Here is a 24,333-nt window from a genome sequence, read left to right as displayed (position 1 = left end):
GTGGTGAATGTTCAGTTTTCATTTGACTGCCTCTTACAGTACACAAGTTCTGCTTCAGGCATGGACAGAAAAGAACAGAGCAAATCATCAAGAAGCCTTAAAGTGAATAACATCAGACACAAAAAATTTGATATGAAAACCTGTGGGTATATTTTGTCAGGCGTGAAGAAGTCTAGTAACTATGAGATAGGCCCTGCAGAGTTATACTAGGAATCTGGGGACAACATGAGTTTAGCCATACCTGGAGAAATCAACAACTTGGTAGTTGCCTTAAGATACGTTGTCAGACAAGTGCATTCCATTGGAAGGACATAAGTGTTTCCAGTACTATAGACAGTCAACCAAATACAGCATGGACTCAGTAATATGTTTATAAGGGTCAGACAACTGTGTAAGCTGCTGAGAAGAGTGTTCACACATTGGCAGGAACCTGTGAACTAGGAGGCAGGGTATTAAGATTTAGTAAAATGTTATGGTAAGGTGCTCCTCAATTCAAACCAACTGTTTCCCAAATATTATAAATACAGCAGGCAGCCATGGTAGGAAACAAGTCAGCAAGGGTGTACAGCACTCAAACTAATGGCTACCATTGCGTTTTTGAAAAGGACATAACAGTTACAAAAATAATTTTAATATGCAATGAGCACATAGTAACCACATACATTCTGGTTGTAGGTTTCAAATGCATGCTGACAAGCATCTGCTTTCAGATCAGGCATGAGATAGCTACATATTTAATCACAGTTAGAATGGCAGCTGCTGTTACTGGTAAGAAGATGCCACATGTGATTCTTCATCTTCTCCAGGTTTACTTCCAGGTTTACTTAGTTCCTGGGTGGATGTCCAAAGAGTGCAATATTTTGGCAAGCAACCACTTTGCCATCACAGATGTGCTGACGAACTGTCTACATGGAGGTCAGTGTGGCACTGTTCTCTCTTCTTCCCCTCCCTCTGATCTGCTTTTGTAGGCACCATCCATACCCAGCTTTTCCTCTCCCATTCCTCCTGTCCACTCATTGCTCTGTCCTAGGTTCACACCCAGGTATACATGCTGGTGGCACTTCTGCTGTCCCTCCACCTGCCACTGAAATTGGTTCCTTGTGGGGTATCTCCATCTTCTTCTTAATCAGACAAATTGCAGGTTCCCGGGCCTTACTAAGGATGTAGGTGCTATCATGACTGATCAGTTGTTCCCTTACTCAAATACTGATAAAAGACTTTAATGACACAGAGCCACAGGTTAGATGTCTGTGTCAGAACATTAGTATGGTCATAATCTGTTCTGTGTAATTCCAGTAGGCAATGTTCCATGACTCCTGCAATCTAATGTGCTGTTTGTGTCTCGACTTGACAAGCCATGCCACTGGAAGAGCCATTTGCAGAGTTCACTTTCATTCCTTATGAGACACTCTGAACAATGTGTAGTGTCAAACTTTGCCAAGGTAACGCATCACATCAACTCAGTGACAGCTAGAAGAATGAAGAAATGTACCATCCTAGCCATAGTAGGATGGAGAATATGCTTTATTTGTCAGTGCCTGGACTCAACTAACAAAGAACTTTTCATTTTACATCTACAGCTGGCCAACCAGTTCAGTTCTTGGACACAGAGTGGACTGATGGTGTCACATGTGCCACAGGAGATTCTGAACAAAGGAAGGCCACTGGATATCAGCCATTAAAATTTGAGCATATAACACAGAGACAACCTTCTGAGACTTCCTGCAGGACTATCATCAATCTCATGGCCAAGCAACTAGGCGAGAATGTTTTTTCAGTTCTTAAGAACGGACTCAGTTTTGCACACACTCCTAAATCTGCATCTATCATGGATTTCATCAGTGCTGTGGAACAGGCAGCTGGATATAGGATTTGGGAAATTATACTCACATAGAAGGAGGCTCAAGATTTCCTGATGTGATGCAGCATTCAATACAGTATCAAGCTTGTTTGAATGGTCACTTGACATTCGAATCATGCAGTATGATTGCCAGGGAAATGCAAGAAACTACAAACTAGCTGCAACAATAAGCTATGGCTCTGTTTGAAATTTGAAAATTTTGTAAAACACTACAAAAACTCCCATTGTGTTTGAACAAATTTACAGTATGAGTTGTCATACAGTGCCACTATATATGGATGTACAGACATTTATGCTGTTTTTTAAATAAAGGTAATAAAGACAAATATGTTATCCACCAAAACATATTACTTGACTGAACCCAGTATTACACTTTATTTGTTTAAGAGAGGCAGTAACAATTTACTAAGTAGGTTGCAAATGAGCAATTCAGTCTCTGTTCATGTATTAGAATAACAGATAAAAGAAGTGTTACCAGATTTTAATCAGTTTGGAAACAAGACAGCAACATTCAGATTAAACAGTTTAAGACAGTTAATGAAGAATTAAAAACCAAATAAAACAAAATATATCATAATAAAGTGACTGTAAAGTTTATCATGAGAATGAATTACAGTGGCAAGGCCCATCTTGCAGATAATACCATCAGATGTCACTAGATTGTGGAATGAGCAAAAGCTCAGAAATCAGAGAGAATCATGATTGCAATCTTTTATTTATTTATTAGTTGCCACTGTTACACATGGTCTCTATCCTAGAAGATATTTAGTCTGTGTTTTACGGCTATTTTTATCATTGAAATCGACAGTGCATTAAAAATGCTAAGACAGATTATTGTAACAGTACTAACAAAAGCCACTAGGTTACAGGCCAATCAAAAGATTGGACAGAACTCAAGATTTCCCTGACTGTGATGTATGCTGTTCGAACAGTTCACGTCATGTTCAAACACAGCACTAACTACATGATTTCCGCCTAGGACAGCTGAATAAGTACAGTGTGAGTCAAAAGTCACAGTACACCCTATTGTGTCAAAAACCCTGCAGGAATGGTCTATATTTTATGGTATGTACAAAACATGGGTGCCATGTTGAAATTGACAATATTGTGTGTGTGTGTGTGTGTGTGTGTGTGTGAGAGAGAGAGAGAGAGAGAGAGAGAGAGAGAGAGAGAGAGAGAGAGAAATGGGGTCATATGATGGATCAAATAACATCAGCATTTTTCTGACAAGTTCATTCCTCCAAACAGATTCAAAGTAGCAGTTATGGTTGAGAAGTTATAACAATCTTTTTTGTTGCAGGTAACTGAAGATGGCTTTGACCAAGGAGCCTTATCAGCCACAGTCCCAGTTTATCAGAATTCAGAAATCAAGCACCTGACTGTGTTGTGTGAAACTGGAGAGCCTTCTGATGCCAGTTGTTAAAATCTGCCTCTATGATACAGAAACTCCATTCACAGAAAAGGCCATTGGCTGAAAGCTTTAAGTGTAAAAATCTTTTCGTTGTGCCTATTTGCGACTCAGCATCTCCACTATATGGTGAGTAGCAACTTTCCTTCTCATAATATTGTTAGTTAAAATATATGAACACACTAATATCACCATAAAGCAGAAGCCTGTGCACTCAGTCAAAAATATGTAATAATAGATATACCATGATCTGCTGCAGTACCCAGGCAGCAGGTTAAAATTGAATGCTAGTAAATAAATGAATAAAAGTGAATATCAGACTAAATAAAACCACAGAGGACTGTTCAGTAAATGAGGAGTATAATACAGTAAAGAGAAATACAGCAGCTTATCACTGAAAGAAGGAAATGTATGAGTCACAGGGTATCATGGAAAGCCATTAGTATAAACTACTTAGAAATGAACTCTACAGTAAATACAATGTCATCAGTTTAGTACTAATGACAGAAGCATATAAAAATTATATACGATTACAGAATGTGAGAAAAGTTAACTGTAACTTTGGGGAGGTAAAAAGTAAGTGTGGAACTGTGAGAAACAAATATAAATCATCAGTCAAGTATTATAGACAGGGTAAATTTGGAATAATCGTAGTCTGTGTGACAAAAAAGAATGGAAAAGCAGTAGAAGAGAAGAAGGTCAAGTAGAACAAATCAGCTAATTTGATCATAATTTGAGAAACCATTGAATCATTTGGGTCCACACAAGTTAGCTGGAGTTAATGAGGTACATTCTGAACTATAAAAACCACAAGGACATGTGTAAACTAGAGGCCTGTTGTAAGTACTTTGATAACAAGAATTTATGACCCTGGAGATATTTCTTGAGATTCCCAAAAGAGGGCTATCACCGTACTATGAAGAAAGATATATGTGAAAAGTACACAGCAATCAAACTGATAACATCTTAAATTACCCACTATGATAAAATACTTAAGAATAAAAGAATAAAATCAACAGGCACTGGATGAATATCAGTTTTGATTCAGGAATGGTATAGGAACCAACAGAGTGATTCTGGCCTTAGGAAACAAAAAAGAAAAATTTAGAAATCTAGATTTTGTAACGTTATTTGCGAACATACAGAAATTCATTGTGGGGAACAATAAAATGTTTCAAATTCTGAACGGGATGGGAGGTAGGATTAGGAGACAGAAAAACTCTACAATAGCTACAGAAACACAATACGTGTAACAAAAGTGTAAAGCAAGACTGAAGGCTATCATCAGTGTGTTTAACTTTTTTTTCTTGAAGAAGTAATGAAGGAGTTCAAAGAAATTTGGACATAACATAGCTCTCATGGCTAAATAAAAGTATGGCTAAAGAAAAGAGAACTCAGAAGAACTTTCAAATGGTACATACAGTTACAAGACAACTTAACACACAACTTGCATTGAGAACAAGCAAAACAAAGATGGAAGTGATGAATAATAGTAGTAAAAATACTTCAGGATGACAATAAAAGAATACTGTTAATTAGGATCTGTGAATTCACAAGATCACAAAAGTTAGAAATATATCAGGAGCAGATTAGGGCATGGTATGAAAGTGAAACTTGGATAACTGTAAAACTAGAGAAGAGTTGGAAGTATTTCAAATAAGGGAAAAAAGGAGCTAGTAGAAAGGATAGATAAAAATATACAAATGGTAAATTCTTAGCGCCAAAATGACAGTTTGGGACATGTGCTATGGTACTGAGTGTAAGAAGTAAGCACAGATAAAAAAATAAACTCAGAATACGAAGAGAGAGAGAGAGAGACATAAAACCAATCAAACAAATGATACTCAGAATTGTTAACAGTGACTCAGCTGAAGAAACAATACAACAGCTGTGCTATGTAAAAAAAGTATGGATTCCCAATATAGCAATAGTGTGATATTCTGACTGTCCTATTGATTTGTCATTTACAGAAGGCTGTAGATAATGATACTCACATTAATAATATTAAGTTTGTATGGCTCAGTGTCAAAATGCTAGTCTTTCAATCAGAAGGAGTTTTGGCATCTTTCCTGTACTTAATCTACCATAATATATGGGGAAAGGGGACCTACAGTTTAACGTGGAATCTGAACATATGAGTTGAGTCCCATAGTGCTCAGAGCCATTTTCAGAGCCTGAACATATGCTGTTCCTGGTGAATCCTCACGTTACTGAGAGGTGAAGTGACTGAAAAAATCCATGTCCAACTGGGATTTTTGGTTTGTATGGACGTGTTTCTCACCACACCTGATGCACTCAGGCTAATGCTGTACTTAATTACTTGCATAAAGCCTTTCATAAATTTCATCATCTCATCAAGTAAATAAAACACAAACACATGCAACAGACCAGCAAGTGGCACTGTGGACTACTTAGCTTGTAGGACGAAATACTTTGCCTTATTTGAGAAGTTGTCAGTGATGGATGAAATAGTGTTGTATTAATACAGGAAGTGTAATAGAACAATCACTACTAACAATTTATATGCATGATCAGACAATGGGAACTCCAGGTAGGAATATCAGCATGGTAGGAAAAGTAAATTGCTACTTACCATAAAGAAGATATCTCAAATTGCAAACAAGCACAGGTGGAAGACAATATTATGAAAAGGAAAACTGCCACTCACCATATAGGAGAGATACTGAGTCACATATAGGCATAACAAAAAGACTGTCACAGATAACACTTTCAGCCAGTAAGGCCTTCTTCAGAAATAGACGACAGACACACACACTCACGCCAACACAACTCACACACACATGACTGCAGTCTCAGGCATTATTGGGTACAAAACCAAAACTGTCCATGGTTTTATAAACTGGCATTCTCTGCTTCCTGTAATATCTTCTCCAACGGTAAGGCATGGCTGTGTGCTTCGTGCAGCTGCCTTGTGTCAAATGAGCCTGCAGCTGCCTGTATAGCGGATATGCCTACTGATAAGAATGGGTGCGGCAGGAAGTAGTGCGGTGATAAACTGCAATGGCGGCGACGGAAGTCGAGCAATTCTGCAGATCGCGCTTAGTTAAAACTATAGTGCGATCCTCCCAGCCCTAGCGGCAGCCGAGCGAAACTCGTTCAAGGTCACCTGCCAATGTGGCGGCACACACAGCCATGATATATTACCCACCCACCTCCCCAGGAGTCGGAACTCCCGCACCCTTCAGTGCATATGTTTAGTGTTTTTGGTTTTTTTAAAAAAAAAAATCTCACTGGATAGATAAGGATGGTCACTTTATTAAGGATGATAATATACAGTCACATCACCTTGTACTTTAATATAATTAGTTGAAACACCATCAATCTTGGCCCAAATATTAACTCTATCATTAGCATTAACACGTCTCCTATTTGTGCTATATAAAGAAAATGGTTTATCAATAAGTACAACAGCTGTACCATAGTTCTTATCTCCCTTAACTCCAATAGAAAATGTACGATAGGCAATAATGTCTCTGTCATAGTAGGATTCTAAGCCTAACCATTGTTTGGCAGTTAAAAGACATTTACGTGAAGCTTACAGCAAGAGAGAAACACACACCATTCATACACACAAGCAAGCACACCTCATGCACACATGACTGCCAGCTCCCACAAATCTGGCCTGAGCTGCTGGAGTAGGTGGACTTGCGTGCATGAGGTGTGCTTGCTTGTGTGTATGAATGGTGTGTGTTTCTATTTTGATGATGAAGGCTGTGGCTGAAAGCTCTATATAAGCGTCTTTTAATTTTGCCTGTCTTCAACTTAATGTGTCTATTTTATAGTAAATAGTAATCTATCTTTTCCTACACTGTTAATTTATATGCATGACTTAGTTCTGATTTTTCAGTTATTCAGGCAGTTGGCCCCAGGTCATGCAGGTGATCAGTGCTTGGTGCAATTGCAAGAGATCATTCTCCATATGAATAAAAATAATGTGACATGCATAAAGAATCAAAAATATTTAAAACAGTTTGCTGCACCATTGCTGATAAGTTATTATACTGAGTCACAGCACTCAAATATTTAGAAGTTACATCTTTCAGTTAGTAAGGAATAGCAGTCACTTAAATGTAGTTGTAAAAAAATAGATGCTAGGTTGCAATACACTTTGAAAGAATTTTTCCAGTAAAATTCATCCATATAGGAAGTTGTTAACAAAAACTCTTGTCCAGCTCATTCTTGATAAGCATTCTTTTGTCTGATAAGGAACCCAAACATGATCAACAGACTGACAGTTCAAAACATTTCGCAACCTTTCATAGGTTTTGTTTATTAAGAATGTGAAAGTAACAGATATTTCCAACAAACCCTAGTGGGATATTTTGAAATAAAAGTATTGGGCATAATGAAAACAACTACTCTCAAATTTCCAGGAGCCAATGTTGAGAAAGCTGTCACACATGGCTTCCCATATAAGGTTGGTACTTGGAATATTTCATAAATGATTCAAGATACTAATATCAGATTCACTAGAAGTTGAAACTATAATGTTGCTGATGACACACGTGTACTAACCAAGTGCTCAAACTCAGCCCTAGCAGACACAGTTTAGATGATAGCTGAACAGGTACAAAAGCGATTCACTGCTAACAGTTTAAGTCTTAATGTCATAAACACTCATACTATGCAATTTCAGACAAGCAACAATGATTTTCTAGCACCAGAAGCAGACATTAATGGTGACATATTGAGTGAAGCACAGTGTGAAATAACAAGTTAAAATGGCATCAACACACAGATAAACTAATCAAGAAGCTTGGTGTTCATGCCCTTAGGAGCACCTCTTATTGTGCTGACTTAAGACAAGCGTGTTGTCTTATTTGGCATATTATCTTGTGAAACTATCTTCTGTGGGAATGCTTCTAAACTGGAAAAAGTATTTTTTCAGTAGGAGTGAACAGTATCAATATTGTGTACAATAGATAACAATACAATGTGTAGAAGACTTTCTAAACATCTTGCAGTTTTTCCGCTCACTTACCAAAACATTTACTGCTTAATGGTTTTTACTACTGATAATAAAAATCAGTTTCAACTGAGCTGTGATGTACACGCAATACAAAACACAAAAATAATTTTCATTACACCATTCACTTCCATGTTCAGTATACATAAAGGAGTTATGTGCTGTGTCGATGAGATACTGAACAAGCTCCTACCTAATATAAAGGAAGAAACTTAGAATCCCTACTAATTATAAAGGAAAAACTAAAAACATGGTGCCTCATTAGCCACCATTTCTACCAATTATCTGGATTTGAAAACTGAAAAGTTCTGTTAGATTAGTATTTATACAGTAGGTGCAAACAATGAAAAAATGTTTTCTTTGAAAAAAACCATTATAATAAAACTGAGAAGGCAGTTTTCCAAAGTAGCAGTTTTCTCATTAACTTACTCATTTAAATGTGGATGACCTAAGTGTGAATAGCATTAAAGCGTAGTGACATTTTATTGTTAACATACCACACAGATGCCATTTCTATGAAGTCTTTATCTTATGTTGTCCGCCCCAGTAGCTGAGTGGTCAGCGTGACGGATTGCCGTCCTCTGGGCCCGGGTTCGATTCCCGGCTGGGTCGGAGATTTTCTCCGCTCAGGGACTGGGTGTTGTGTTGTGTTCATCATCATTTCATCCCCATCCGGCGTGCAGGTCGCCCAATGTGGCGCCGACTGTAATAAGACCTGCGATATGGCGGCCGGACCTGCCCCGCGAGGGGCCTCCCGGCCAATGACGCCAAACGCTCATTTCCATTTCCATCTTATGTTAATATGTATGTGACTCATTCCCCATCTCAAAAGGTTCTCATTCTCCATAAGATCTGCTGAACATGATGAATGAATGAATGAATGGATGGATGAACAGTATCCAGCACAGAAGTATTCTGAGGTATACTTAATGCAAGTAAATTTTTATCAGTGGAGATAGTAACAGAGTATGGTACCTCTAAATTCTTTATACCTCTGGAAGGGTCTTGATAGGAGTAGAGTAATACAGATTGTTTTAATTTTTTCAGTGAACTGTTCTATAATACTGACTTGAACAAGTGCTAAATGTGATGGCTGAGTTAGATAGCACAGGATAGTTTCTCCAAGTGACCACTGAATGGAGATGCCTAACTGGGAATTTAATTATCTCATGTCCTGGAACCCATACCACACACTGAAGCTCTTGCCCTCCAGGAACTAGAGCAATGTGCACAACCCCACCTCAAAAAACTCTCCACCCTTCTCACTTCCTACTACTGCCTTGGAGTACCATTGTCCACCACCTCTACAACAACCTCCAAGCCTCCCCCACATCCCCTCATAACTGGCAAACCCTGTCTCACAGACCTACTACATTTGCACCACCCTCCAAAACTCACTCCCACCACCACACAAAATCCAGAGCCTAAACACACCTGAAACAGGCACAAACCTTTCCTCCAAAAGCTTTACCCCTTCAGAAATAATGGTCCTTTCCAGAGGCCTCAACTTTTGCCCGACTCCCAAATTCAATCATGCAGTACTTGTTAAAGACCTTCTCTCCTTCTCTCAGTCCCTACAGTGGAAACTAATCTTACATCCACAGAAGGAATTACAATCCACCATTTAAAAACTGATCCTGATCTTATAATGCTACCTGTGGACAAAGGCTCCACCCCACTTGTTTTGAACTGCAAGGATTACCTGGAAGAAGAACTCTGGCAGCTGTCAGATACATCCAACTACAAAGCTTGCCATAGTGATTCTATTCCAGAAATCCAGCAGGATCTCCAGTCTCTCTTCAAATCCTTAAGCCCATCCCAGAACTTCTTCCCGGAGTTCATTTCTCTCCTCACCCCAACCACTCCCCGCACTCCTACCTTCTACATGCTGCCCAAAGTCCATAAACCCAACCAACCAGGACAGCCCTTTGTGGTTGGTTACTGTGCACCATGCAGAGAATCTCTACTCTCATAGATCAACACCTTCAGCCTATTACCCGCAACATACCCTCCTGTGTGAAAGGTACCAAGAATTTTCTCAACCAACTCTCCAAAATTCCAGTCCCTTTACCACATGGTACCCTGCTCATTACTATTGATGCCACCTTCCTTTGCACTAACATCCCTAATGCTCATAGCCTTACCATTATTGAATACTACTTTTCCCAATGCCTGACATATTCAAAAACAACAACCTCCTTCCTAGTCACCATGACCAACTATATCCTCACCCACAATTACTTCTCCTTTGAAGGCGTTACCTAAAAATAAATCTAGTGTATGGATAGGGGCACCCACATGGCGCCATCCTATGCCAGCCTATTCATTGGCCATCTACAGGAATCCTTCCTAAACACCCGTAATCCTAGACTCCTCACCTGCTACGGAATCATTGATGACATCTTTGCGATCTGGATTGAGGGTAACAACACCTTATCCATATTCCTTCAGAATGTCAACAGCTTCTCCCCCATTCACTTCCATTTCTCCTACTCAACTCAAGAAGCCATCTTCCTATATGTTGACCTCCACCTCAAAGATGGCTCCATAAGTACCTCTGCCCATATCAAACCTACTAATCACAAGCAATACCTCCATTTTGACAGCTGCCACCTGTTCCACATCAAGAAGTCCCTACCATACAGCCTAGCTACCCATGGGTATTGCATTTGCAGTGAGAAGCGGTCCCTCTCGAAATATACCAAGGGTCTCATTTAGGCTTTGACATAACGTAATTATCCCCCCCCCCCTCCCCCCTCCTCATGAACCATGGACCTTGCCATTGGAGGGGAGGCTTGCGTGCCTTAGCAATACAGATAGCCTTACCGTAGGTGCAACCACAACGGAGGGGTATCTGTTGAGAGGCCAGACAAATGTGTGGTTCCAGAAGAGAGGCAGCAGCCTTTTCAGTAATTGCAGGGGCAACAATCTGGATGATTGACTGATCTGGCCTTGCAACACTAACCAAAACGGCCTTGCTGTGATGGTACTGTGAACGGCTGAAAACAAGGGGAAACTACAGCTGTAATTTTTCCCGAGGGCATGCAGCTTTACTGTATAAATAAATGGTGATTGCGTCCTCTTGGGTAAAATATTCTGGAGGTAAAATAGTCCCCCATTTGGATCTCCGGGCGGGGACTACTCAAGAGGACGTCATTATCAAGAGAAAGAAAACTGGCATTCTACGGATTGGAGTATGGAATGTCAGATCCCTTAATCAGGCAGGTAGGTTAGAAAATTTAAAAAGGGAAATGGATAGGTTAAAGTTAGATATAGTGGGAATTAGTGAAGTTCGGTGGCAGGAGGAACAAGACTTTTGGTCAGGCAAATACAGGGTTATAAATACAAAATCACATAGGGGCAATGCAGGAGTAGGTTTAATAATGAATAAAAAAATAGGAGTGTGGGTAAGCTACTTGAATGCATTGTTGTGGCCAATATAGACATGAAGCCCACACCTACCACAGTAGTACAAGTTTGTATGCCAACTAGCTCTGCAGATGACGAAGAAATTGAAGAAATTTATGGTGAAATTAAAGAAATTATTCAGATAATGAAGGGAGATGAAAATTTAATAGTCATGGGTGACTGGAATTCAGTAGTAGGGAAAGGGAGAGAAGGAAACGTAGTAGGTGAATATGGATTGGGGATAAGAAATGAAAGAGGAAGCCGCCTGGTAAAATTTTGCACAGAGCACAACTTAATCATAGCTAACACTTGGTTCAAGAATCATAGAAGGAGGTTGTATACATGGAAGAAGCATGGAGATACTGACAGGTTTCAGATATATTATGTAATGGTAAGACAGAGATTTAGGAACCAGGTTTTAAATTGTAAGACATTTCCAGGGGCAGATGTGGGCTCTGACCACAATCTATTGGTTATGAACTGTAGATTAAAACTGAAGAAACTGCAAAAAGGTGGGAATTTAAGGAGATGGGACCTGGATAAACTGACTAAACCAGAGACTGTACAGAGTTTCAGGGAGAGCATAAGGGAACAATTGACAGGAGTGGGGGAAAGAAATACAGTAGAAGAAGAATGGGTTACTCTGAGGGATGAAATAGTGAAGGCAGCAGAGGATCAAGTTTGTAAAAAGACGAGGGCTACTAGAAATTCTTGGGTAACAGAAGAAATATTGAATTTAATTGATGAAAGGAGAAAATATAAAAACGCAGTAAATGAAGGAGGCAAAAAGGGATACAAACGTCAGAAAAATGAGATCGACAGGAAGTGCAAAATGGCTAAGCAGGGATGGCTAGAGGTCAAATGTAAGGATGTAGAGGCTTATCTCACAAGGGGTAAGATAGATGCTGCCTACAGGAAAATTAAAGAGACCTTTGGAGAATAGAGAACCACTTGTATGAATATCAAGAGCTCAGATAGAAACCCAGTTCTAAGCAAAGAAGGGAAAGCAGAAATGTGGAAGGAGTATATAAAGGGTCTATAAAAGGGCAATATTATGGAAATGGATGAGGATGTAGATGAAGATGAAATGGGAGATATGATACTGTGTGAAGAGTTTGACAGATCACTGAAAGACCTGAGTCGAAACAAGGCCCTGGGAGCAGACAACATTCCATTAGAACTACTGACAGCCTTGGGAGAGCCAGTCCAGACAAAACTCTACCATCTGGTGAGCAAGATATATAAGACAGGCAAAATACGCTCAGACTTCAAGAAGAATATAATAATTCCAATCACAAAGAAAGCAGGTGTTGACAGATGCAAAAATTACCAAACTGTCAGTTTAAAAAGTCACAGCTGCAAAATACTAACGTGAATTCTTTACAGACGAATGGAAAAACTGGTAGAAGCCGACCTTGGGGAAGATCAGTTTGGATTCTGCAGAAGTATTGGAACATGTGAGGCAATACTGACCCTACGACTTATCTTAGAAGCTAGATTAAGGAAAGGCAAACCTACGTTTCTAGCATTTGTAGACATAGAGAAAGCTTTTGACAATGTTGACTGGGGTATTCTCTTTCAAATTCTGAAGGTGGCTGGGGTAAAATACAGGGAGCAAAAGGCTATTTACAATTTGTACACAAACCAGATGGCAGTTATAAGAGTCAAGGGACACTAAAAGGGAAGCTGTGGCTGGGAAGGGAGTGAGACAGGGTTGTAGCCTCTCCCCAATGTTATTCAATCTGTATATTGAGCAAGCAGTGAAGGAAACAACAGAAAAATTCAGAGTAGGTATTAAAATCCATGGAGAAGAGATAAAAATTTTGAGGTTTACCGATGACATTGTAATTCTGTCAGAGATGGCAAAGGACTTGGAAGAGCAGTTGAACGGAATGGATAGTGTCTTGAAAGGAAGATATAAGATAAACATCAACAAAAGCAAAATGATGATAATGGAATGTAGTCTAATTAAATCGGGTGATGCTGAGGGAATTGGATTAGGAAATGAGACACTTAAAGTAGTAAAGGTGTTTTGCTATTTGGGGAGCAAAATAACTGATGATGGTCGAAGTAGAGAGGATATAAAATGTAGACTGGCAATGGCAAGGAAAGCATTTATGAAGAAGAGAAATTTGTTAACATCGAGTATAGATTTAAGTGTCAGTAAGTCGTTTCTGAAAGTATTTGTATGGAGTGTAGCCATGTATGGAAGTGAAACATGGATGATAAATAGTTTGGACAAGAAGAGAATAGAAGCTTTTGAAACGTGGTGCTACAGAAGAATGCTGAAGATTAGATGGGTAGATCACATTACTAATGATGAGGTATTGAATAGGATTGGGGAGAAGAGAAGTTTTTGGCACAACTTCACTAGAAGAAGGGATTGGTTGGTAGGACATATTCTGAGGCATCAAGGGATCACCAATTTAGTACTGGAGGGCCACATGGAGGGTAAAAATCATAGAGGGAGACCAAGAGACGAATACACTAAGCAGATTCAGAAGGATGTATGTTGCAGTAGGTACTGGGAGATGAAGAAGCTTGCACAGGATAGAGTAGCGTGGAGAGCTGCATCAAACCAGTCTCAGGACTGAAGACCACAACAACAACAACCTCATTTGAAATCTCATTCCAACAACAATTATCCTCCCAATCTTATACAAAAACAAATCTCCTGTGGCTTATCTTTCCGGTCAACCACCACCTCCAAAGTCTCACTGTCCAGCCATAGAGGAGCATTCCCCTCATAACTCAGTACCACCCAGGATTGGAGCAACTGAATTACATTCTCCGCCGGGGTGTCAACTACCTCTCACCATGCCCTATAATGAGATATGTCCTGTCCACTATCCGTCTCACTCCTTCCATTGTGTTACACTGCCATCCACCAAACCTACACAATATACTTGTCGATCTCTACACAACCCCTACTCCCAAACCCTTACCTCATGGCTCATACCCCTGTAATAGACCTAAATGCAATACCCGTCCCATTCATCCTCCCACCACCACCTACTCCACCAGTCCCAAACATCATCTACCCCATCAAAAGCACGCCTACCTGTGAAACCACTCATGTGATCTAAAAGCTAACACCAAAACCTCTAGATGTGAGAGCCTCAGGTCCGGACCGAACATTGTATGGTGGTAAAGTACCAATCAAAACCCTGATTTAGTTCATACTATGTATTATCGTCCAGCAGAAGGGGCATAAACATTAATTAAAAGTAACACCAGTACTACCAGAGCACATGAAAAGCACATCTGTGACCCACATTATGTGTGGTCTTGGTGGGTGACATGATGGAGTCGTAGAGTGATGTACAGATGGTCCTGGGTTCGAATCCCAATGGCAACAATTTTTTTAATCCTCTTCTTACTGCATTATGTGTGAAAGTATTGTATGGGACAAGATTTTCCTGACATGCAAAAAGACTTTTTGGAGTTTGTAAAAATGTTCTTTTGGCAGTCTGCTTTTGCTTCATTTGTTGAAAGCAGCAAACTGATAAAGTACATTTGTATATATAGGTGTGGTATTCCATTGGACATGTGCGACAGAGCAGTCATGACTCATGATGAAGCAGCTAGTGCATTTGTAGTTTCACAGAATAAACAGAGACAATGGGACAATAGAATAAAAAAAAATTGTATCAAAAGTGTGGAAGTACTAATGATAATACTAACACTAATAATAATAATAATAATGACTGCAGATGGCAGTACCACATACATTAGATGTATTATTGTGTTTATGTTTACTACTGTTTGTTGTATTACATGTATTGTTATTATTATTACTATTACTTCCATATGTGTGATGCAATTGTTTCTGTATTTTTCTGTGAAATTACAAATGTCCTCCATAGATTTATTACTTTTAAAGAAACAAAAGCGAAAGCAGACTGCCAGCAGACATTGCTGTAAACTCTAAACAGACCTTTTGCATGTCAGGAAAATGTTGTCACATGTAACACTTTCACACACAATACAGTTGGGGGGGGGGGGGGGGGGAATTGGACTCGGGACCCTCCAGGACAAGAATCTAACACCTAACCTTTTTTATCATTTTGTTCGTTGTATTTGATCATATCAGACATCACATGACATACACTGAAGTTCATTTTTAATCTCTTCACTCAGTTTTTTATTACTGAGACCAGCCAGCTCTCTGCTTGAACATGCTGAGCTACCATGCCGGCATTTCATACCATGTGCTGTCATCCAGCAGAATGTACATAAATGTTAACTAAAAGTAAGACCAGAACTACCAGAGCACATGGAAAGCATATCTTTGACACATTTTATGAGTGGCTTCCATGGCTGATTTTTACCAAATCACCCATAGAAGCCACTCATAAAATGTATCAAGGACATACTTTCCATTTTCTCTGGTAGTACTGGTCTTACTTTTAATTAATGTTTATGCACATTCTGATGGACAACAGCATACAGTATGAACTAAATAGGAGTTTTGGTTGATACTCAATCGACATACTGTTTGGTCCAGATCTGAGTGACTGACATCTGGAGGTTTGGGTGTAAACTGCAATCACTGTGCTGCAATCTATGTGGGGATGACAACCAACAAGCTGTATGTCTGCATGAATGGTCACCGACAAGCTTTGGCCAAGAAACAACTGGACCACACTATTGCTGAGCACACTGCCCAAAACGATATTCTTCATTCCGATGACTGCTTCATGGTCTGTGGCATATGGATTCTTCCCACCAACACCAGCTTTTCTGAATTGTACAGGTGGTAACTCTCCCTGCAATATATCCTATGTTCCCTTAACCCTCCTGACCCCTTCCCTGTTCCCATTCCAGAACTACATAGTCCTCTACTCAACCAACACAACCAGTATTTTTACTTCTCTTTTCCCACTAACCCCTCCCCACCAGCCACCTCTCCGCTGTCCTCCATCTAACCTCCTGACTGCACCTAGCTGCCCTACCCTCTCTCCATCTCATCCCTGCATGCTCGCCAGCAGCACTTCACCGTCCCTCACCCCTCTGCTCCCCACCCCAACCTCCTCCTTACCCCAAACCAGTAGCATTGTAACTGTCATAAGTGTTTCATTTACAAACTGTTTTTGCAGTATGTTGCAGTTATAACAAAAAATCTTTTTATATTTATTTAATGGTGCTATTAGAAATGCATCTATCTATTAAAAATATTGTTGTGTCGAGAACTTAGCAGATAAATATAATAATATTAATACTGGTCCATACTGTATGTGTGCCATACTTCTCAACAAATTATTTTGGTATTTTGAACCATTTAGAAAATATTATGGATAACTATGTTGGTTGGGATCCACTTTACCAATATACACTCTGCGTAATAACGAAGTTGGTAAAATGAGAGGAATTTGGGCTCATACAGAAGTATGGCCTCAGCCAGTTTTTTTGCCTACCATTGACCAGTAGAACAGAACTAGGATTAATGATACCATTATGTACTCACAGTCAGCCACATGTATTTCACTGCAAAGAGTAAATGTATGTGTATCCACTGTTGTTGTAAACAACTATAAGGGACAGAGTTGCAAGGTACTGGCAAACCCATTCAAAGCAAATCATATGCTGCATGAAATAAATTACTGTATTTTAGCTTGAACTCAAGTGGCACTGAAAACAAGGTTATTGTGTTCTACGAATTCACAAGCAGCCTCCTTAACATAAAGGCTAAATTTATAATTACTGTACAAGAATGCAAATGAAAAAATTGAATTACTTCTCCCAGGGCATAATTATGTATATAAAACATATTTTTGAAACAATATATCAGGTGTTCATCCTAACAATTGTAAGACACATTTTTTCTGGCATTTTGGCACACATCTGTAGTCTGATTTTTGTGATGTGTAGCTGGATTCATCACATCTTTTCTGCCATGCCCATTGCCAATGGAAAACATCAGTTTGTTTTCCATTACAACCAAAATGATTTTTGAAACTGGATTTTACATGCCTATTCAGTAGGTCAGTCACAAGTTAGTCTATTGGGATTCTTTTTATTGATACTTTATTAATAGGAATGGTAAACACAAAGAATAACCAGTACTCCAACAGCAACTGAGCAACACAGCTGTATGTATTATTAACAAGTCCTCCTCCAATTGACCCGAGCTTCTATGAAATGGAGGTTTAATATATGTATGATAATAACCCTCCACACTATGACAAACAATATTTAAATTATCATGGATTTTAGGCTCTGTTTAAATACTACTTGCTTACATATGTATGTGTCAGACAATACCAATAGATTAGCAGCAGCTTAAATAGTGTCTCTGAAAAGCAGTGGTGTTTTGTGGAAGAGTAGAGTGAGGTGTCCATTTACTATTGTACATAAGCATAAATGTAGTAAAGAAACAGCACATGACTATTGTCAATTAAGCTGATACTTGATGTGGCAACAAAGACAGTTGGTGATATCTACTTACTAAGCTATTACTGACTTGTTCAATATCCCTGAAGGTTCGCCTTCCTACCGGACATATGGGACATGATCTCTCTGCAAGTCCCTATATATAATGTGCAGCCAGTCACTGAGGGTGTTGGGGATGGTGAGGGAGATGGGCAAATCTTCTGTAGAATTTTAAGATGAGGCAGTGGAGATGATCCCAAAACTTCTCTAGATGATGACAAGTATGAAACTCATCAGAATCTTATGGTCTATCAATGATCTGTCTCAGCTGAAAACAGGAGACAAATTTTATTAGTTTTATTCATCAAGAGAACCTATGGTCATACAAAGTCACTTCTTGTTTCTGTAGGCCTGCACAGTGTTTCAGATTGATTGTTCTCCTTTGGTTTTATTTAAATTCATATGCTGCCTCATCTTAGAGGAGCAACTCAATTAACAGGTTAAGTTACCTTACCTGCCTTGTGCCAGGGTAAGGAGACAGTCGCTCAGACGTGTCGGAACCACAGCTGGAGCTTTCACTCAGCTCGGTGGTGAACTTGCGTGCTGCTCGTGGGGAAGGGGGCGGCCTGCGACTGCACACCTGCGACTGGATGTGCTCGCAGACCCTCCTGAACCTCCTGATGTTACCTGGCCACAGAATTCAGCAATAAATTACAACTGCAATCAAGTGTAAGGATGAAATACCCCGTGCAGAGTAATAAAAAATCAAGACCCTCAATTAAGTAAAGATCATTTTAAATTTCTTCACTGCCAGTGGATTGAACCAACTTGAATGTGTGCCAAGGTAGTGGATCAAGTGAAAGAGAGAAAAGGAAGGAAGATTAGGTCTTAATGTCCCTCTGATGACAAAATCATTAGAGAGAGAACGGTAGTGTGGAATGGAGAAGGACAGGAAAGGGAACCAGTCTCACCTATCCCAGTATTTGCCTTGGGTGATTTAGGGAAATCATGGATAACATAAATCTGCATGGCCCAATGGGGATTTGTATTGCTGTTCTGAATCCAATGCTGGTGTCCTACCCCTGTGCCACCTCGCTCTGTGAGAAAAGCTGAAAGGACAGGAGAGCAAAACATAATGAATTAAAACAGTGATGGGATGATCAGTGATTGAGTAAGATGAACTCTACATTTTATCACCAGAGTATAAATATAAAATGGGAGGAGTTATGATCATTTGCTGTCGTAGCAAACAAAAAGTGTATGATGATTTTTCAGAATGTAAAGGATGCTTTGTTACAGAAATTATGAAATTAATGGCTATTTGATAAAAATCTATTTGCGATTTAGAAGCCAATGAAAAACACTTTTCTGTGTAGCCACATAGAATTTCAAACAGTTCACCTAACATCTTTGTTTCTGCTTGATGTACTTGTTTGCTGCAATAAGTTGTTAAACTGTCAAGCTTCATTCACTTTCTCTTCATCTCTAACCTGAATTCAAACAAAGAAATTTATATGCTCTGCATAGAGAGAGCAACTGGTGCAATGACAGATGTGACAAAATTCTGTCATCAAGACACTGGCAAACAAGAAGAAAAACTGTTAGGACTTAATATCTTTTCAACAACGAGGTAATTAAGGAAAAAGCACAGGCTCATACTGAAAGATGGGGCAGGAAAACTGACTGTTTTCTTTTCAGAGGGACCACTCTGGCATTAACCTTAAGCAGTTCATAAAACACTGAAAATATAAATCTGTATCACTAAGCAGTTATGTCAAACCCATTCCTCTCCAAATGTGAGTACAGTGCCTTAACTGTAATCCCGTCTATTCTGTGACATTCAGCAGTTTTTGCACTTGGAAGAGCATTGTCATGAAAAGAACAACTTCAATAGGCAGCAAAGCTATCTCATGTTCTTAATACACATCAAAGCAGTTGATGAATATGACATTAGACCTATAAGTTAGTAGATTGTCCTGTCACTATAATATAAACCAACAGGAAAACTTTCTTCTCCAAAACCTATTTTCCAATATCTTGTTATCTTCTCTCTCTCTCTCTCTCTCTCTCTCTCTCTCTCTCTCTCTCTGGGTGGTGTGTGTGTGTGTGTGTGTGTGTGTGTGTGTGTGTGTGTGTGTGTGTGTGTGTGTGTGTGGTCACGTGTGCATGCATGCATGTTCAGTTTTTATTGAGATATTTGGCACACATTTTCTAATGCTTCAGGGGACATTCATATTTCATTATCATTCATCATCTTCTTTTGTGATAATGTCAAAATTTGAGATTCATGGATTTTGGAAAGAAATAATATAATGAAAAGGAGACCTTGGAATTTATTGAAAATTGTGTGCCAACTATTCAAGGCAGAAACACCTACACTATGGAATTTCTTAGTGACCTATCATTTTCCATGTGTCTGGGGGGGGGGTCTATCAGTACATTTAAACTTTCTCCACTGAATATGTTATTCCATAATATTGTCTTAATCCTTAGTTATAAACGTTGATGGGAATGGTTGGTTGTTTTTACATTTGGAAAGGGCATCCCATTACAAACATCATGTTTAACATATTCTCTTATGCACATATAATACAGTATCTAATCAGAAATACCCAGACAATTCTGTGTAATGCAGAATTGACCACTGCATGTCATAACAAGTGGATGTGTCAGTATAAAGCTAGTGGGAAGTATTGTGTTGTCACTAGAGAAGCAGTAACAGCAGAATGGGTCAGTCAGGAGTGCTCAGTGACTTCAAACCTGGACTAGCCACTGGATGTCACCTAAGCAACAAATTCATCAGGAGCGTTTCAGTCCTTCTCAAGTTGGTCAGGTTGGCTGTTGGTGATGTTATTTTGAAGTGGAAACAGAAGTGAACTACCACAGTTAAACCAAAACCAAGCAAATGTCATGTACTGACACACAGGGCTCATCAAGCTTTGTGGAGGATGTACAGTGGTGGAATAGCTCCTCACAAGCATACATTTCTGTAGTCAGTGTTACATGATGATGGGGCTGTTTTGCATGGTTAGGGTGTGCTCCCATTATGGATCTTAAGAAGAAGATAATGCAGAAAGGTATAAACTTCTTTAACAGCATTGTGTACTGTGTACAGTTTGGGAAGAGACAAGGGGTGGTGATTGTTTTTATCAGCATGACAGTGCACCCCCCCCCCCCCCCCTGCCTCCCCCAATAAAACAGCACCAGTGAAACAATGGCTTGTGAAAAATAATATTCCTGAAATGAAGTGGCATGCCAAAATTCCTGACCTAAACCCCATGAAACATGTTGACTTTGCTCCAGACCCCAGTGTCCATCGTTACTACCATAGAGAACGAGGTGGTGCAGTGGTCAGCACACTGGACTTGATTCTAGAAAACAATGGTTCAAATCTGCATCCTTCCATCCAGATTTTGGTTTTCTGTGATTTTCTTAAATCACTTTAGGCAGTTGCCAGGATGATTCCTTTGGAAGGATACAGCTGATTTTATTCCCCGTCCTTGAAACATTTGTGCTACATCTCTAATGATTTCCACATCAATGGAGCATTAAACCCCAATCTTCCTTTCTTCCTTCATTACTACTATTTCTAGTTTTGGCACTTGAGGAAGAGTGAACTGTCATGCCTTCACAGACATTCAGACACCTCAGTGACAGTGTCCCCAGCAGACAAGCAGTCAGGAAGGTGAATGATGTACACACACCATATTAATATCCATTAATAAGTGTCTGGATATTTTTGATCAGACAGTACATATTTGCACATCTTGTTGTTTGGTCCACACTGATGTAAATTTAACCGGCAAAATAATGAAGAAGTTGTAGAAATGAAGGTCAAGACCTTCTGTACACTTAGACGTTCTTTGTTTTTTGGGTGATTCTCATTTAAAGAATATGAAATATAGAATGACAAAATGCTAAATTTTGTCAATAATTGTTTTCATTGAAGTACAGAATGAAATGGAAATGGGTGGCAATAATAGCATCTGTGCACCTGTGACACTGTTGCATGACTAAAACAAAACTTAAGTCAACCAGCATTTGCTACACATCAGGATTCAGACATCAACTCAGCACAATGTTTTAAAAGTTTGGGTACATCAGTATTTTAAAAAACCTCCTTTGTAACTTTAAATCAGTCTTAACCTTTGAGTGAGTCATATTCTATTATACTATCAATCTTTTCTCACAGAGATGTTATCCTTGAAGCAATGTGGGAGCTTAAAATCACTCATTAACTGAAAACTTTCTAGACTCATTAACTCTTTCTCTCTCACATCACTTTTCCCTACATCTGTCAGTCAAGAATGTATAGGGATGTCGATTGATTTTTAAAAATATATTATTTTGATTATTATTATGTACAATGACCATTTGGGACACTTTACTTAAACTATTTTCTGTTTGCTACAGGAACAATCATTAATCCATGTCTGCATATGTGCTTTGTAAACCTCCTTTAGGTGTGTGCCACTAATGTTTGCCTTCAAAGAGCTTGGAGTTCTTTGACTTTGCCGTCATGGTAATTTCATCAGATATATTTGGGAGCAAGTTGTATTTTGCTAGACTTTTCATGGAATATGAGTTCTCTGAAGCTTCACAGTAAACTACATCTCTGTGAATCTCTTGCACTTACGACACTAATCCATGGAGAAACATTTTGCTCTTCTTTCGATATCCTCTGCCTCTCATGTTAATCCTATCTTTTAAGAGTTCCAGACTGGCCAAGAGAGAGAGAGAGAGAGAGAGAGAGAGAGAGAGAGAGAGAAATGTAGTGCTATAGAAGGACTCCGAAGATAAGATTGGTAGGGCAGATAACTAATGAGCATCTCCTTTTCCTGCAGCTAGTTTTTCATAATTATTCTATTTTGGGTTGCTCTGAATGCATATTCCATAATATTCTGTCATTGTGACTATTTCATCATGAGTTGTAAAGGCAAACCAAGTTTAGGTCTTTCCACTTCTTTATGCGAAATATACCATCTTCTCTTACATTGAGTGTTACTGCCCATCCCTGCTGCAAGCATAATTCCTTTGAATGTCTTTCTGGAGTTAACTATAATTTTCTGATGTTGAGACTATGCCAACATACAGTGTCTACCAACAGCCTCACAGAGGTTTCAACATTATTCACCAGAACATTCAAATATATTTTGTGAACAGTATTTGGAAAGGTAATTAAAGTCCAGGGAGAAAAAATAAAAACTTTAAAGTCTGCTGGTAATACAATTCTACCAGAGACTACAAAGAACTTTGACATCAATCATATGGAATGGATAGTTTCTTGATAACATACACAAAAGTACAGTCCAAGTAATGGAGCATAACCAAATCAGGCAATTCTGAGAGTTCTAAATTATGGAATGAGAGACAAAAGGTAGTAGTTTAATTTTGCTCTTTGGATAGCAAACTACTTTATGCTGACCAAAGTGGGGAAGGTATATAATGCTGACAGGCAACAGCAAGAGAAATGTTTAACAAGAGTAATATTTTAGTGCATAATATTAATTTAAGTGTTGAGAAATATTTTCAGCAAATAGTTACCTTGGGTGTAGCCTTTTGTGGAAGTGAGACATGGGCTATGAATAGTACAAAAACAGAGAACAGAAACTTTTGAAATGTAGTGCTATAGAAGAATGCTGAAGATTAGATTGTAGATCAGATAAGTAATGAAGAAGTAAGGAATCAAACTGGAGAAAAAGGAGCTTTATGGCACAACTTGACTAAAAGAAGGGACTGAGCCATAGGATATGTTCAGAGACATCAAGACTGCTTAATTTGGTTATGGAGGGAAGTCTGGAGTGTAAAAATTGTAGAGGGAGAGACTAAGACTTGTCTACAGCAAGCAGATTCAAGTAGATGCAATTGTTATGCCAGGATGAAGAGACTTGCACAGAATAGTTTCACATGGAGAGCTGTATCAGCTCAGTCTTTGGAGTGAAGACACAACAATAACAACCTCCTTGGGTATGCTTGAACATAAAATGAGATCGAATTATGTCTCCAAGTTTAGAATTACATTTTAAGTTCCATCTACTGGAAAGTTCTCAGCAGAAACAAAAAGCTGGTCTAATATTCTGTAAGCTCAAATTGTGTTTCCAGGAGTTAAGGAATATACTATCAATGTGAACTGGCTCACCACTTTATTTAAAGGCATTAGCTGTACTACTCTGAAGACAGCACCTATGTTTTATGTATGGTACAGATACCCATGAATGGTAAAAATTACCTACAAGGAGATGGAAGATAATTTCACTATATGCACTAGTCATTACAGTATCAACAATGATTTGCAGT

General features: G+C 39.0%; 1 protein-coding gene across 1 annotated transcript in view; it reads right to left on the bottom strand.

Moving 5' to 3' along the window:
- LOC124711610 (serine/threonine-protein kinase BRSK2) overlaps positions 1-24,333 on the bottom strand; it is a 207,150-nt gene that overhangs the window by 7,255 nt on the left and 175,562 nt on the right. Inside the window, exon 13 of the mRNA XM_047241774.1 lies at positions 18,551-18,723. Within this exon, the coding sequence (XP_047097730.1) occupies positions 18,551-18,723 (173 nt within the window). The remainder of the gene's footprint in view (positions 1-18,550; positions 18,724-24,333) is intronic.

The sequence above is a fragment of the Schistocerca piceifrons genome, chromosome 8 (genome assembly GCF_021461385.2).
Source record: "Schistocerca piceifrons isolate TAMUIC-IGC-003096 chromosome 8, iqSchPice1.1, whole genome shotgun sequence".
Lineage (NCBI taxonomy): Eukaryota > Metazoa > Arthropoda > Insecta > Orthoptera > Acrididae > Schistocerca > Schistocerca piceifrons.
The sequence above is the reverse complement of the archived record's forward strand: the minus strand, read 5'-3'. Positions and strand labels throughout refer to the sequence as shown.